Genomic DNA, 18523 nt, shown 5'->3' on the forward strand with positions numbered 1-18523 from the left:
TCTTCAAGCAGAATGTTTATCACCTCTCGATGGTCTCCGCCTCTGCCAAGCCTTGAACATCAGCCCTCATGTTGTTGAGACTTGGCTGTCTTGCTTCATTTGATTACTACGAACACCTCCATCCCTTGGCGCCTACTGCAAATATGGCCAGAACTCATGCATCTTTTGAACTATTTCAATCCAGTCAAGTGCCATGCTTATAGGGAAGGAAATCGGCTTGCTGATGCTTTTGCCAACATAGCTTGTGAAGTGGAGACTATGCAGGTTTTCTTTCATCTAGCTTCACTTCCAAGACATCTTCGAGGAATCTACTTGAGCAGAGCTAAATTCATTAAATCTTACTTGTAAGTCAATATTCAATTATCTCTTTTATGACTATTATTAATATTCCATTCTTACTTGACTGATCACTCTCTCAAACTCCGCAGTTAATGCGAAAGAAGTAGCAAGTTGGCTTCAACCCCGGTGACCAGCCTAAGAATAGGCACCTTTGGGCGAGTAGGTTGTGGAGGCTTTCCAAGAGCATGTTGGGAAGCTACATGGGATTCCAAAGTCTATAGTGAGTGATAGGGATCCTACCTTCATAAGTGGGTTTTGGCAAGAGTATTTCACTATGTTGGGGACCAAGCTCAAGTTTAGTTCGGCCAATCATCCCCAAACCGATGGGCAAAGTGAGGTAGTGAACAAAGGTGTGGAGACCTTCTTGAGATGCTTTGCCAGTGAGAGACCTAAGGAGTGGACTAAGTACCTTTCATGGGCGGAATGGTGTTATAACACCGGGTTTCACCACTCCATTGGCATGACTCCGTTTGAGGCTTTGTATGGACAGCCCCCTCCTCATGTGGAAGCCTATGAACCGGGATCCTCTTTGGTTCTGGAAGTGGACCGTGAGCTACGTAGTAGAGATGAGATCCTACGGATTCTAAAGAGCAACCTCCAAAGAGCTAAAAATCGGATGAAGCAAATGTTTGACCGTGGCCGCATGGATAGAGTCTTTGAGGTGGGTGATTGGGTATGGTTAAAAAGGCTTTCCAAAGGCCAAAAGTCATTGTTTGGGCAGAAGTACTCCAAGCTTTTGCCAAAGTTCTATGGCCCTTTCAAAGTGCTTGCACGCATTGGACCGTCCGCCTACCGCCTTGCCTTGCCACCGACGGCCCTTGTGCACCCGGTTTTCCACGTTTCTAGGCTTAAGCCTTACCGGGGAGAGCCTCCTCAAGAGGAACCTGCCATGCTGGATGATGATGACATTGGGCCTAAGCCGACACAAGTGTATGAAGTTAGAAGGAAGAAGCACCGGGGATACATTGTGAAAGAGTTACTTGTGGAATGGGATCATGGCGGTCCGGACTCGGCAACATGGGAGAAAGAAAGAGATCTACTCAAGTGTTTCCCTACATTCTCACCTTTTTGTTTGGGTCATTGTAGTCAAGTTTTTCTTGACAAGTTGTCTGCTAAAGGTTTAATACCCGCAGTCAGTTTAGAGTCAAAATGTCCAAGTTGTCATTTATGCAAAAGTCATGTACTTCCTTTTCATAGTATCAATAAAAGAGCAACAAAGCCTTTTGAGATTATATGCTCAGATGTTTGGGGTCCTGCGCCCACTGCCTTTCTTTCTGGATCTCGATACTATGTACTCCTTCTTGACTCTTACACTCGATTTAGTTGGATTTACTTCATGAAAAACAAACATGAAGTTTTCAAGTTGTTCAAACAGTTTCATGCACTAGTCCAAAACCAATTCAATACCAATGTTGTATATTTCCAGTGTGATGGGGGGGGGGGGGAGGGAGAATACATATCCCATGATTTTAGTGAATATTTGAAGGAGCATGGCATTACACGTAACATTTCTTGCCCTCATACCCCTCAACAAAATGGAGTAGCTGAGAGAAAACACAGGCATATTGTTGAGACAGCCTTGAGCATGATGCACACTGTGGGTATTCCTTTCTCTCTTTGGACAGAGGCTTTCCATACAGATGTTTACGTTATTAACAGGTTGCCCATGACCATCCTTGAAGATAATTCTCTGTATTTTGTTCTTTATAATTGCCATCCATTCAAGAAAATGTACCGTGGTGTATGTTGTTTGCTGATGATATTGTTTTGATTGATGAGTCTAGAGCTGGGGTTAATGCTAAGTTAGAATTATGGAGACAGACATTGGAAGCTAGAGGTTTTAAGTTGAGTAAGAGTAAGACTGAATATATGGAATGTCGGTTTAGTAAGCAACGAAGTAGTGATGGGAGTGTAGTGAAGCTTGGTGAGCAAGATATACCGGTGAATGATTATTTCAAATATTTGGGATCCATCATTCAAAAGTATGGAGAAATTGATGGAGATGTAAATCATAGGATAAAGGTTGGGTGGGTGAAATGGAAAAGTGCTACTGGAGTGTTGTGCGATCGTAGAATGCCATTGCGGTTGAAGGGAAAGTTTTATAGGACGACTATTAGACCCGCTTTACTATATGGTACGGAATGTTGGGCTGCCAAGAGACATCATATTCAAAAAATGAGTGTAGCTGAGATGCGGATGCTTAGATGGATGTGTGGAAATACAATAAAAGATAAGATTCGGAACGAAGAGATACGTAAGAAGGTAGGTGTTGCACCCATTGAAAATAAGATGCGAGAGAATCGTTTACGGTGGTTTGGACATATTCGGCGAAGGCCTAATGATGCTCCAGTTAGAAGGTTGGAGAAATGGGAAAATATATTAGTTAAAAGAGGTCGGGGTAGGCCTAGGAAGACTTGGATGGAGATGATAGGAAAGGATATGAATGCTTTGAACCTCACCGAGGACATGGCGTTGGATAGAAATGATTGGAGGAAAAGGATTCATGTGGAAGACCCAAAATGAATTTCTTTTTTGGTTCATATCGCTGACCCCAATTGTTTTGGGATGAAGGCGTAGTTGTTGTTGTTGTTGTATAATTGTCATCCATCATATGAAGAACTACATCCTTTTGGTTGTGTATGTTATGTTCATATTGATCATTCAATGAGAAATAAGTTTCAAGATAGAGCTGTACAATGCAAGTTTCTTGGGTATGCAGATGACTATAAGGGATACAGGTGTTGTGATCCTCATACAGGCAAAATTCGGGTATCTAGAAATGTTTTTTATGATGAAAATTTTGACACTCTGGGTTCGTCTTCCACAGATACACAGGATAGTTATGATCCTTGGCTCAGTGACTCACTTTTATATGACTCGTTGCCTTATGAGGATTCATCTTTATCGACAGACAATGAACCTTATACTTTCGATGTGGAACCACATATGGAAGACATTCCTCCTACAACAACATCTTCACATTTTTCTGGTCTTGTTTATTCTCGTAGAGTTCATCCAGTCAATGATGAGACTCCTCTACGACGTTCCACTCGGATTAAACATCCTATAGATCGTTGGGTAAGTTATAACAATTTCTCTTTGGATTTTCAAACATTTCTAACTAGAGTGTCCAAAGAAATAGATTCCTCCTTTTTTCATGAGGTTGTACATTCCCGTGCCTGGGTAGAGGCGATGAATGAGGAAATGGAAGCATTGCATGAATGCAATACATGGGAAATTGTACCAAGGCCAGATAACAAGAATGTTGTAGGATCCAAATGGGTGTACAAGATCAAGCACAAACTGTATGGCAGTGTTGAGCGCTATAAGGCTCGTCTGGTTGCACGAGGCTTCACACAGCAATATGGGCAGGACTACGATGAAACGTTCAACCCAGTAGTAAAATTGGGCACAGTCAGGATTATCATTGCATTGGCATTACAGCATGGATGGTCACTCAGTCAACTTGATGTTAAAAATGTTTTTCTTCATGGTGAACTAAAGGAAGAAGTTTACATGGAGCAGCCACCTGGTTATAGCATGCATGATTCATCAAATTTTACTAAAAAAAATAAAATGGCCTTATTACAACCCAACTTAATTAAATGACCATTTGACTAAAAAAATAAAGAAAATAAAGAAAAGTAAAAATTGCAGGGCTTCTTTTCCTCGCGATTTAGCTTTATTTTCATAAAGTGTGCATGACCCTTCACTATCGCGCTTTTATCCTTCAAGATAAACCCACCTGCAAAACACAAAACAAAACAACCAACTCGACTTCCAAATACAACTAAGGTTAGCTTGCACAAAATAAAAAAATTATAATCAAAGCTACGAAACTGCAAAAAGGATTTAACTGCACTACCTACCTAACAAAATTAGACCCGAACCTACTACGCTATGCAGTGTTAGAATAGAAAGGCTGAATAACATAAATTAATGCAAAAGATGCAGGAACAATTCGGCGGAAAAAAATATATGCAATTTTGATGCACAGGCGGAGATCCCAAGGGTATCAAAGATGAAGTTCTACCTGTGTTTATTGAAGTATTCAATACCCAAAAAGGGTTGATGCAACACTAATCACTCAAATCACGATAGGATGGGTGGTCAGCTGAAACTCTTGAGCCCGCTGGAACATGTTATCAAGTACCTCAACATGATCTGCTGAACACACTTGATCTGCAGACACGTGGTCAAACAAATCTGCGTGGTTACAGATTGCGTAGGCCTGTTGTGTTAACTAATGGGGTCCAACTTGATTGTATAGGCTGACTGAATCAGGTTGGATCTCAGCAGCTAAGCAGGCAGATGTTCAGCAGATTAGAGAAGATCGCAAGCCTTGATCGGTCTGATCCGGTCTGCCAGATCCTTGGCCGAGTCAGATCTAATCCGGTTTGAGGCTGGATCCAACACAAGTCGACAGTACAAACCCACCAATGCAGAAAAAAAATTCTCTTTCCAGCGCACAGGGTTGTCGATGGGATCCAAAGAGTCTCAGTAACCAACCACACAGGCTGCGCTGACTAATCTGCATTAGCCTGACCAAAATGCAGCTCAGTTAGCCCGGCCAGGGAATGGATCTGGATCTTGTCGAGTTGGATCTGTGCTAGCAGGGCTGGGCTCGGCAAGTCTGGCCAACAGATTGGATGCTGCCGTCAGGCCTGGCCTGGTCTGAAGTAAATATGATTTGTGTATTCTTAGACTCAGACCAGCAGATCAATTGTGGGTCAGCCGATTTCAAATCGGGTCAGATCTGTCAATCTGATCAAGTGATCAGATTGACCAAATCTGACACAGATAAGCAGCTGAGCAATACAAAAAATATTTTCTTTTCTTTTCTTTTTCTCGATTTCACTTAGACAAATAAAACTAAACTATATGCTGTCTAACCTATATGCAATGAACATGAAAATAAAACTCAAACTATGATGCTAAAACAGTTGGTAATAGAACTGGCTTGATCTATATGCAAAAATTATGAAAACTATATTATATGCATGCAAACACTTAAAAAAATCAATCTATGTGAAGTAAAATAAAAAGTAGAGGGAGACTGTCCGTCTTCGACGGAATGGTTGAGGAAGAGAGCGGCCTTTCACGATGTATGATTGTCACACTGCACCCCTTGATGAAAGAGGAAGAAGATACCGGTGAGGAATGAGACTAGAAGAGAGAAAGAAAAGGAGGAAGAAAGTAGAAGAAAGGAGGAGAGGAAACCGACAAACAAAGAAAGAGAGTGAGGAGAGAGAGAAGGGGGGGCATGAGATCCAAGATGAGAAAAGACGCCCCCTCTTATTCTAATGCATCTATTTATAAAAAAATTAGGGTTAAAACTGTTTTATGAAAATTTTCTAAAAGATTCCATAAATTTTCAGTTTTTTACGATTAGAACGAAGAAAACAGATGATCCGACTCCTATTCCACTACCACCAATCGAATAAGTGTAGGTCTAATGGCTGCACAAGAGCTCTCCAGACCTCCTAAAGGTTTTGGAAGAGAGAAGAAACAAAAAACAAAAGGGAAAAAAGAAGAGAGAAAGAAAAAGAGAGAACTAACCTTGATAATTCTTCTCATGAGGGCTCCTATTTATAGATGAGCTTAGACAAGAGTCTCATCTGTAATATAAGAAGTTAATATTTATTAAATTTTTTACTAATAAAATAAAAAAATAAATTATGAGACTTAATTCATTAAATTTCAAAATTACTTAAGCTATAAAATAAAAGTTGAGACTTCTTACCCTGGCTTGGGCTCTAGTGACATGGTAACCTTCCGGGACGCCTACAGACCCAAAGAGTCATCAAAATTTGATGTTTAAATAGTCGATTTGATAGCCCTCGAAACATAGATCGTCGTAGTGGTCTTAGATTTAATCGTAAGCATACAGATTGACAAGAAAATTTAGTCGATGTCGAAAAATGTTAATTTTTGACTTATAATTAGGCATGAACTTTGATCGATGATAAAATGCTAAAATCAATACCAATTTGGGCATGCAGATAGTCGATTTTGATGCTCTCAAAATGAGAAATGTCAAGGTTGAATCTGATTTAATAGGTGAGCTACTGACCGGCTGAAAATTCTGTCAAAACAATAATGATGTTGTTCAGAGTGTCTGACGCTATGTGTCTAATCCAATAAGATTAGATCCAAATTCAAAATCCATAATTTAAAAATATATAAATCATTTACTTTCTTGTTTAGTCCACATATTTTAGCTTTTTCAATTATTCTTGAAATAATCTTCATAACTTAAGACGAAAATTCATAATTAATCGAAATCAAAAAAATTAAGAAAATATAGAATTCACGATTATAGTCTTGAATACATCTATAATTCATCATTTATTCATTTTAATTATCAATAAAAAATCTTGGGCTTTACAGAGGCAATGAGGATTAAGGTTCAGACACTAGTTATCCTAGCGATAGGGTCAAGGTTTCCTCATAATCTACTCCATATTCTTGAGCATACCTTTTATCTACCAATTTTGCTTTATACTATATAAAGATCCATCACTTTGGTCATGACTTTAAACACCTACTTACATTCTATAGGTTTCTTGCATAGAAAGAGATCAATTATTTTCCAAGTATTGGCTTTTCTAAGGGCATCAAGCTTCATTCCATTGCTTCAATCCAATGAGGATATTGTTTGACATCATTATAGTGTGATGGTTCATATTAGGATTGAAGATTTATTAGACATGCTCTAAAGTTGGGAGAAAATGAATCATAAGATACAAATCTACTTGGAGCATTAAAGATTTGATTACATCTCCCAAGTTGGGATTCCTCTAAGGGTATACTTTGAGAGAACTTGTCAAGAGCACATGGATGATCACCTTGTCCACACTAGGTATAAACATGTATATTATTAGAGGAATCTTCAATAAAACTTTCGTTTAATGACATACCTCATCAACAACCAGATGTTCATTACTAGAATCATCATTCAAATAAGGATAAAAAACATCATTAGAGTTAAACTTGTTAGATTCATCATGTCTTGGTATGAGATCAAATAGAAATATAGTCAACTTCCTCTTTAGTTGCTTTGTTATAAAATCCATTTTCATTTTCTAGGAAAGCAACGTCTTTAGAAACATCAAGTTTGTTGTTCTTTGGGTCAAAACATCAATACCCTTTTTTATTTTTCCCATATCTCTAAAAAACACACTTCATAGCTTTTGAAGATAGTTTATCATTTTCATGAGTAAGCACATAACACTTACAATCAAATATTCTTAATCTTTTAAAATCATGAGTCATTTTCTAAAGTTTTTCAAATGAGGAGACATTTTGTAAAGAGGATGAAGACATAGATTGAGGTTAAAACTGCTTTGGCCCAAAATCTTTTTTGAATGTCCATAGAAATGAGAAGAGTCATAGCGGTTTCCATTATATGTTTATGTTTTCTTTTCGCTAACCCATTTTGTTGAGGAGTTCTAGGCAAGTCCTTTGAAGACAAATGCTAATTTTTTTCAAATAATTTTGAAAATCATTTGATGTATATTCTCCTCCCTATTCGGACCTAAGAATTGATATGTTGCTAAGAAATTAATTTTTAATCATTATATGAAATTTCTTAAAAAATGAAAACACATCAGATTTAAGATTAAGAAAATAAACTCATGTATATCTAGTGAATTCATCAATAAAAATAACATAATAGGAGTAACCTCCTTTCGATATGACTGGTGAAGGGCCCCATACATTCGAATCCACCAAATCAAAAGAACGAGTAAAAACAAAAGATCTATGGGGAAAAGGAATGACTTTCATTTTTAAAAAAATGCAAGATATATCCTTTTTATTACAAATATTTTTCAAAAAAGGAAAGGGATGCATCTTCAAAATACTATAATACCTAAGTTTCTTATGCCAAGCATCAATATTTTTGTCTTGGATATAATTACCAAATGACTTGGGTGGAAAAGTAAAAAGGTTCATGAAGTAAAGATTCTCTCGTATGACCTTATCCAATCAGCTTCCCTGAATGAAGATTCTACACGGTGTAATCTTTAGATGAGGAGACTTTATGACTTACCTGGATGTAGATGTTAGCTTTGATACTATGTACTTTATGACTTACCTGGATGAAGATGTTAGCTTTGATACTATGCGAGAAATATTAAAATCTGAATCTCTAAACCCTGTTGTAGATGCTTCAGAAAAAGAGGAAGAAGGCATTGGAATAAGGAGCAGCCCACATTTCCTGTGTTGTGTGCTGCAGCCTGTTTCTCATTAGTATTTAACATAAAGTATTAGGGTTCAGGTTTGACCTAATTACCCTTTACACAAAATATATACATGACAGGACATAACAAGACTTTTACAGAATGGATCAGATCCATCATGACCTGATCCAAAATAAGTTCTTAGATGATTTTTCTTTTTTTACAGAGGCGCGATAATATAAGAACAGTCGATCTTGCTTGGATGTGGTAAAAGTTTTTTGTTTTAATGATTTGGGCAAACTAAATCAGGTTTGCAATAAGAAGATTGATGATGGAGGGAATAATAGGGGAGGATATGAAAGGAGGGAGGAAAGAAAGAAGATTAGCATTAGGGTTTTGGGAAGAGATTAAGATAGAAATACCAACCACAATAGAGAGAGAGATCAGCAGCCTTGATTTGATGGAGTTTTATCCCAGCCTTGCTCTGATACCATGTTAAAACTTGCATTGGGATTTGTGTCTTACTGTTCACACGTGAAGAGAAGTTCGAATCAAGAAAATGAGAGGATGGGAGAGAAACAGTAGGTTGTGATCTCTCTCTTAGGTCAAACCCTATATATATATATATATATATATATATATATATATATATTGTACAAAAATGATCCTGATCCAGCACAACAATACATTTCATACCCATATTTGATAAATGATACAAATACCCTTCAGCACCCATATATCGACTTTAATGTTAAATATGATAGAACTGACTTATTCACTTGGATCGTATTATATTGTTTGGCCTATGTGCCTATTGATGGCAATTTGATTTATCCATCATCTTTTTTGTCTCCAGGAACCTCACATGGAAGTAATATCCCCTCATTCAAAAAATATGCACACATATATTGGAAACCGGCTGTTAGTATATATATACCGTGAATTTCGTGCCAGTGAGAAGCCTGGTTTCCTTCCTTGTGTTCGTGTTGATGAACTGTCTGCCCAGTTCTCTAACTTGCCAGAGGCCTTTGTGCGTAAAAGACTGAAACATTGTGCTGATCTTCAGGTACTTCTGCTTATTGTTCATATGAGTTGGTTCTTCTTCATTTCTTATAGTGTTTACCACAAACTTTCACATTTGACATTTCCTTACAGTTCTTTCATTTTATTAACTATCTTTGCCCCATACTATTGATCCTGACTAATCAATTCTTGTGGTCCTGAAGCGGGGATCAAATGGTGAGCTGTTATGGGTTATGCGGCGTAACTTCCGAATACCTTCAGAGGAAGAACTGAGGAGGATGGTGACACCAGAAGATGTCTCTCTCTCTCTCTCTCTCTCTCTCTCTCTCTTTCTCTCTCTCTCTCTCTCTCTCTCTGTGCAACTGTGTGTGTGCATTCTTTGAACTATCGATTTTCTTTTTTTCTCATTATTTGTTAACAGTTTAAAAATGACGAGAAGAAACTGAATTGCTGTCTGCTGTCATGAGATGTTTCATTTGCTGATGTATGTGCTTGGAACTTGATTTAACCTGCGTCTGAGAAGTGTAGTGTGGTTTGCTTATTTGGTTATATCCTCTACTGCCCCAATTACCTGCTATTAAGGTGAAAAACATCCCCAGCCACATCAACACAGCATGGAAAATAGGGTTGATTTTTCTGTCACTGCACGTTCTTGTGGTTATTAATCTCATACTGTCATTCATATGCTATAGTGGAGGGTTCTTCTTCCTTTCTATTTCAAGAAAAAGGGAGCTTGATTTATGAATTTTATCATAATAGTCTTGCTTCATATGATTCTGTATGTCTGCGCACTGTTGAGAAATATGAAATAGTGTATTATTAGTAGTTGTCCTGGCCTCTCTATTAGGGGTGTTTCTATTTCACGAAATGGTACGGATTCTAATGCACTCCATAATGAACTCCAAAAATCAAAACTTTATACATTTGGACATAAACTCAAGAATTGAAAAGACACATGAAAATGTGAATGAATAACTTTATTAATAATGATCATTAAAAATACAAAAAGAAAATTACATTCAAACCTCACTATAATACACTCAAAACACACACAAGCCTAATACTACTCATCATTCTCTCACTTTACAAAACACACACCCACACCCATTTATAGAGAGGAAAAAGTGAAAGAGAGGAAAGAAATCCTCTCAAGAACCAAAAGAAGGACCTCACAACGGCTAGAATTCTAGTTGTTGGTCCCTATATATATATATATTTATAATAAATATATATAATTATATATAAATATAAATATAAAATATATATATATATATAATATAAATATATACATATAGTATGCATATAAGATATTTACATAAATATATCATGTTCTTCCTTAATACAAATTTTTGAAGGGGCTTCTAGATCTTTGATATGCTCGAAAGGTCTCTAGAATCATTAATAGCGTCAATACTTTGAGAACCTAAATAGAGTAAAATTGCAATCCAACTAGAAATAACCATATATATATATATATATATATATATATATATATATATATATATATTATGGAGATAGTATGGTCAAGCATGCCAATAATACAATATATATAGAAAATATTTAATAAGATACTTTATCATTTTCAAAATCATTTAAAGTAAGAATTTTAAATCACATGCATTAAAGTTACTTTAAAATCAATGCATACATAAATCTATCACAAAAGACACATTAATGCATAAAAAAGCATGGATTTTTAAACATCATTCTATGAAGACATAACTCAAAAAAGAGTTTTAAACACAAAAATCTTATAAAGAAGAGTAAACTACTCAAAGAAAGATTTTCTTTTAACAGAAAATCATTTTTACACAGCAGAAAATATAAGAAATGATTCAATTCATTCAATAAGGATTTAAGAAGAAATAAGCATGAATCAATTAACTTTTACATTTTAGAAACAATATGAACCATACAACTAATGCATATATGAATGAATCATGCAATAGTTTAAAATCAATAAAAAAGTCACTTATTGACCAATAATAGAAAAACTTTATATAGATAACATCTTACAAGAAATATGCCGAGATTTAAACTCCCACAAGTATCAAGAAATGCTATTTCTCAAATATCAATACATTTGCAAAACACACAAGATAGCCAATCATGAAACAAGTTTGAAGAATCCTTAATCATTCAATTAAAGTATATTCAATGCAAAATTCATGAAAATATTTTAATAATCATTTCCCATATGAGAGCAAATGACTTTAGAAAAATTATGAAGGGATTTAAAAATCTTATATAACACTAAATGATGTTTGACCACTACAAGCAATAACCTCACTAGTCCAATACTCAAAATCAAGTGTGTTAGCTACTAGAACAAGAGCATAAACATAATGCCACTAATAGGCTAAAAACACATACGAAGGTATAAATAAATATCTCTTGTCTACATATAATGACTCTAAAAACAAGTGTATCAGTGACTACAACAAGAGCATAATTACAATGCTACTAATGAGCTAAAAGCACACACGAAGGTGTGAATAAACATCTCTTGTCTACATATAATGACACTCAAAACAAGTGTATCAGCCACTAGATCAAGTGTATAACCAATGGGTGTACATAACTCATCACATTAAAAAACATCTCTCGTCTATATATAATAACACTTAGATAAGAGGCATAAAGAGGTAAGAGAGCTTGTAATGAAAATAAACTAATGTCACCAATAAGAATGTTAATTTTAACAATCTTTTGTAATACCATGATTTCAATAATAAATAGCCATCATAGATAAACATAATTATAAGTATCCATAATAAAGACAATGGCCTAAATCAAATGAGTGATACAACATACTCATAGAATCAGAGATCACATAACTGCCAGTTAGAGCCAAACTATAAGTTGACAATCTAAACTAACATAAAACGAGGCGCATACAACTCACCTCAACAAACATCTTTTATTCAATAATAACAAGGCCAAGAGAAATGATGCATCATATAAAATTTTATGATGGGCAAAAACAATGCCATAAGAAGGCAATAAATACTCACGAAAATAGTTCATATCAAATAACCGATTTGAAAAGACAGTTTCAAATCAACTCAAATAAAGGTAGATGAAAACTTAGAATGAATATAGTGCAATCATGTGCACTATAATATGTCTCAACGGCTAGAATTCTAGTCGTTGGGACTAAGTGAACTTGTTTGGCTTAGTCCCTATATATATAATATATAAATATATATATAATATATAAATATATATATATAATATAAATATATAGTATGTATATATACAAATAACAATATACATATACATACGTATGTATATACATATATATACAAAAGGATACATTAATCTTAACATTCTATACATGCATTGAATCAACTTGAAAAATAATTCAAACTTTATTAATTTAACCAATAAGTGGAAGATTCTAAGAATATATAAAAATCGACTATATCAATTTGAGTCATCCGGTCAGAACTCAGACACAAGTCACGAGTCTCGTAGTTTCCAGGTAGCCAGTCCAAGACATCACTGGGCATATGTGCCTGTAAAACAATTTTAAGAAAACGGGTAAGAACCAAAGTCACCATATGAATTCCTCTAAAAATCCAACATTGTATAAAAGTCTTTACAACATTGTATATATTTGACATAAAGGTTAAAAGTTGGGCTCAGACAAAAATGCCTTACAACATTGTATAAAAGTTTATAGCTCTTTTGAGGAGTCCTATGACAAAAATGCCCTTAATGCTACAAAAGGATGAGTAACCTGTACAATCCCAATTATCCTTTAACATTGGTTATAAACTATGTCACAGGGATTCGGCTAGCAGGGTGCCGCACCCGCATCGACGCGACTCGACGCGGATGCGGGTGCGGGTGCGGCACCGGGTGTGGTCAACCACCGCACCCAGGATCATTTCGGTCCATTTTTTTTATTTTTTTTAAAAAAAAAATTGCCCTGTGAAATGGGCTGCGGAATTTTTAAAAAAAAAAATCTGCAGACAGCTGCTTGTTGCTGCTGCTCTTGTTTTATAAAGGGGCACTTTTAAAACCATCCAGATCCTTCTATTTCGTAAAGGATTTTCTCTCTCCATAATAAATGATAATGATGGTGGTAGCCTTGCTGGCTATTAGTATTCACTGTTATCCTGACGAGATGTAGCTTTCGGTCCATGTTCGTAAGCCAAGTGGTGGGGACGGCCATGGGCTGCGTGATCGGGCCGAGCGTGTTCTGGCTCTTCTACAAGGCCTTCAAAGTGGGCAATCCCAATAGCGAGTACCAGGTGCCCTACGCGACACTCTACAGGAACATTTCCATACTGGGGGTGGAGGGCTTCTCGGCGCTGCTGCGGCTTCTTCGCCCTGGCCGTCGTCATCAACCTGCTCAAGTACAGGAACCTCCCCGAGAGGTGGGCCAAGTTCGTGCCGATTCCGATGGCGATGGCCATCCCGTTCTACATCGGGGGTTACTTCACCATCAACATGTGTGTGGGGAGCTTGATACTGTACGTTTGGGAGAGGACGGACAAGGCGAAGGCGGAGGCGTTCGGGCCGGCAGTGGCGTCGGGATTGATATGCGGGTACGGGATATGGACGTTGCCCGCCTCCATACTCTCTCCCAAGATCAACCCACCCATCTGCATGAAGTTCCTGTCCTGCGCCCTCAACAATCGGGTGGATTCCTGGTTGAGTGGTTGAGAAGGATTGGTGATGGAAAGTTGCTCTCTCTCTCTCTGCTTTTATCTGTTGATATTTGCTTGGACGGTCCAGTTAATTGTGTGGTGCTACCGTGTGCTGCAACAACACTCAGCCTGCTTTTGATTTAAGTCTCTGGTTTTATTCGTATTTTATCAGCAGGCTCCATTCTTGAAATAGTAGTAGGGTATGATAATACAAGATTAACTTAATTAGTTCTATCATTCACTCAGTTGAGTTGGTTGAGTCTTTATCTAAATGTTTGTCTTTTTCCAATTTATATGTCAACTTTGGTTGCTCTCACATTTGAGTTACGGATTTGCCAACCATTATTACCAATGATATGACCATGTAACCAGCATGGTTTCTTTTTCTTTTTTTGGTTATGGGCCAAAGCTATATGATAATGATGGTGGTAGCCTTGCTGGCTATTAGTATTCATTGTTCTCCTAACGAGATGTAGCCTTGTGTAGAATAAAAACTATTAGTATCTCGGTGCTCCAGCTGTAGCCTTGTGTAGACCTCTCTTTTTCACATGTCAAATCCAATAAATTTATTTTAGTTGTCATCACTGTGCAGCTGTATATAAAATGAAATTTGAAAAATCCTATGGCGTGGCATTGCAGTGGTAGGCCTCATGAAGACTCTCTCTCCAACAAACCACATCAAACCTTGTGCTTATATTTTTTTTCGTGAAGACCAGGGAGTTTCAGACATTATTGAATCATGACAATCGGCAGAACGCAGCAGGCTGGGATTGCCAATCCTTTCGTTTCATCAATTTTGTCTTGTTGCCTCAAAGTACACAACAAGCAGAACGTGGGTAACGAGTCTTCAAACAAACTCCCGACCCGCGCCGGGGGAACCCCAGACCCCCTTATATATATATATATATATATATATATATTTACATTTTTGCCCCTGCCGCACCCCCGCACCCGGGTTTTTTGGAAGTGCCGAATCCCCGCACCCGCACCCGCACCCATGTGACATAGGTTATAAAGTGGAATATAAGATGAGATGTACACAATCTTTTTCCTTCTGCCAAAGCTATGAGTAAGTCCATGTCTAGGAAGCCATTTGGACTGGTGTTAGTGGTTTCCTCACTTTGCTCAAATGTTAGATTCTGATTATGAAAATATATGATGGTCAATGATAGTTACAAGACATGTTTCAAGAGGAGCCATCCACAGTAAAAACATTAGATCCACTTGAATTATTTTTTAATTCAGAGAGTGAAGAAATATTAGGGGTCGTATGAAAAGAAGCACTAGAGTCTAACAACCAAGGTATTTTACCTGGGGGGGAGTTGAGGAAACAGCGACACCCGTAGTAGAAGATGATAAACCTTTGAAAAATGGTTTTAGAGCTTCCACTAGTTGAGACACAATCATGGTTGCAACGGATTTGAAGTCTCCATTGGTTCAATTCCGGTCTTCTTGTGATAAATCTACACTCGTTGCTCTTCGTTCATTTCTTCCTTTGAATTTAGGACAATATGGCTTGATGTGCCCCGGTTTGCCACAATTGTGGCAAATAATCTTTTATCTCCCTTCATCACTACGTGGCTTCTCGTAGTTAGATTTGGTGAAATGCGGAGGCTCATAAGAGTAAGTGTTGGCTCCGGGTCTTGAGACCGCCAACACATTTTTCATGTTGTTCATCCTTGTTTCTTTCATACAACTTCTGCCAAAACCTCATGTAGAGGTTGAGAATCGCTCTTGTTACGGTGAGTGATGTTGATTCATACTTGCTCAAATTCGGGTCTAAGGCCTTACATAAATTGGAAAAATTGTTCTTCCAAAATTTGCTCATTTCTACGAGGAGCATCATCAGAAATATCCCAAATGAATTCAAACTTGGTCATTTGGTCTCATAGTTTTTTTAGGAAGATATAATATTCACATACATTTTTGTCATTTTGTTTGCAATTATGGATCTTGTTGTGAATCTCCTACTTGTGAGCACCATCTTTTTGGGTGTAAGTTTGTTTGTTCAACACCCAAGCTAGGTTTGCTCTTTCAAATTTATAATGTTTTCACATTGCTCAATACTCGCACTTCTCATAAAGAGGAAAAAAACTTCAGCATCACCTACTTCCCATGCTTTTTGCTCCTTGTATTCGAGAAGAGCCTTGTCTTTTTCAAGGCCGTTAGGAATTTCTTATTTAGGCCCACCATCTTCAATGATAATTTTGGTAAGATATGGTTGAGGTTCCTGAGTGGAACCATCAACCAAATGCCATAGCTCCTTTCCAACTAGTATTTTTTTTACCGCCGTGTCCCATACGTTATAGTTGTTTCCATCAAATTTGATGGGAACAACGGTTACAACTTCTTTCTCAGCCATAGAGGTAAGAAGAAATAGCTAGAAAGAAGGAAGATACAAAGGTAGAGAAAAAGAGAGAGAAGAAGAAAATGGAGAATGTTGATGTCATGCTTCCCAAGGCAATGAATCGAGTCTCTTTCATCTTTGAGGTTCCGCTCCACACTCCTTCAAATAAAGCCTCAAGGCTCTAATATCATGTAATGAAATACCCAATGCACAAGTACAAGTCTCTTATGGGCAAGAATAATATACATGAACAAGGGCCACTTATCGGTATAAATACAAAACTCAGTCACAAATGCCTCTTATGGGCAAGAACAACACATAAAAATATAGGAATTTATTGGATAATTGCTTGAGAACAACCATACAACATGAAGGGGATTACTCTCCTTTATATAGAGAAGAGAGGTCATATAGAGCTCTTGTGAACCACTCGAACAACTATAAATATAGTTGTTGGGACCTTAGGAACCACCCCAACAACTCTAATGGCTAAGGACCATTATGTCCTTAGATAGAAATAAAAAGACAGATAGAAAATAAAAAGGAAAAAAATATAAATTTTAAAGTGCCCCTAATGGACATGGCCTATTACATAAAGTGAGGTGGCAACAATACCCCTAATGGGTATTACCTATTACAAGCACAAGAAAAATATATATATATATATATACATATTTATATGTATATATATGCATATACAACCATATTATACACCTATATATGTATAATTTAACATGGGAATCATAGGAGAAGCACAGGAGAATCAAGATTCCTATTAGGAGTTTTGCGCTTCCAAAATGAGTTTTGGGGAAGCGCGCTTCCCACCTATTTATGAAGCTTCCAGTAACTTTGGATCTGACCCTCACTAATCTCCCCCTCATGGTGAAGGCAGGGTTTATTCTAAAATAATGTAATATCCATGGTCACATATTTTTTTTATTAATGGGTTCATGACACTTGTATGAATTTTGTGTTGGGGAATAGTTATCTCTCGACTAGGGGAACGCATGAACATAACAAGTGAAACTAAATACTCTAGGAACAACATAGAACACCTTTATATTTGAATCTAGTATAGAAATGGTGATTTCCCTTTAAGGCCTTATTAGGCATTCTATTGATTAAGCAGCAATCAGTAAAACATCTTCCCGACAATTCTTAGAAGCATCCTTTCCTAACAAGAGGCGGGTTACTTCAAGTGCCAATTTTTTCTCTCAGCAATTCCATTATGCTTAGTATTAGGACGTGGTTTGACGTTCAATGCAGTGTTTACTAAGATACTGTTAAAATATATCTCCAAAACCAATGTTGTAAGTATATATATATATATTTTTTTTTATATACATAGAGATACATATACATATTCTAAATATATGTATATGTATTTCTATATTTATAAATATATATATATATATATATCTTTATTATTTTACCCAAAAAGGGTATTATTGTAATTTCACATCTTGCGCATATTCCACTTGGAATATGTTGTAATCTTTTTTTCTTTTTTCTTTTTTCTTTTTTCTTTTTTCTTTTTTCTTTTTTCTTTTTCTTTTTCTTTTTCTTTTTTCTTTTTCTTTTTCTTTTCTTTTTCTTTATTTTTATTTTTTATTCTTTTTTATTTAATATGTCATATTGGGAGTCCCCCCCAATACAGTCGTTGGGGCTCCCCAACGACTCCTTTGGGAGCCCCCCATGTGGCCTTTTGCATTTGTATAAATAGGGGTGTTCCCCCTTTTGTTTTGTAACCTTGAGAGCCTCAAGCATTTCTCTTTTATTGAAGTGCATGCCTTAAGTGCATGCTTGCTCTCCTTTGTGTATTTTACGTATTTGTGCAAGTGTGGTGTAACTGCATTTGTGCACTTTTGTTTGTCAAGTATTTGTGCTTGTATGCTTGTAGCCTCTTAGTAGGCAATTTTACATGGTATCAGAGTAAGGTTGGTGATAGAGGATCGTGGGATTTTCTTTGTTTT

General features: G+C 36.7%; 1 protein-coding gene and 1 pseudogene across 2 annotated transcripts in view; both read left to right on the forward strand.

Moving 5' to 3' along the window:
• The window catches only part of LOC149831531 (transcription initiation factor TFIID subunit 1-like), a 69812-nt gene that overhangs the window by 12150 nt on the left and 39139 nt on the right, over positions 1 to 18523 (forward strand). Inside the window, exons 3-4 of the mRNA XM_090013035.1 lie at positions 9379 to 9588; positions 9749 to 9841. Coding sequence (XP_089869161.1) covers positions 9379 to 9588; positions 9749 to 9841 — 303 coding nt within the window. The remainder of the gene's footprint in view (positions 1 to 9378; positions 9589 to 9748; positions 9842 to 18523) is intronic.
• On the forward strand, positions 10013 to 17074 carry LOC149831532 (putative metal-nicotianamine transporter YSL5 pseudogene; annotated as a pseudogene). Its single transcript, XR_016432957.1, has 2 exons — positions 10013 to 10029; positions 13684 to 17074. The product of XR_016432957.1 is annotated as a putative metal-nicotianamine transporter YSL5 pseudogene (transcript).

The sequence above is a fragment of the Nuphar pumila genome, chromosome 7, assembly GCF_984573655.1.
Source record: "Nuphar pumila chromosome 7, dmNupPumi1.hap1.1, whole genome shotgun sequence".
Taxonomy (NCBI): Eukaryota; Viridiplantae; Streptophyta; class Magnoliopsida; order Nymphaeales; family Nymphaeaceae; genus Nuphar; species Nuphar pumila.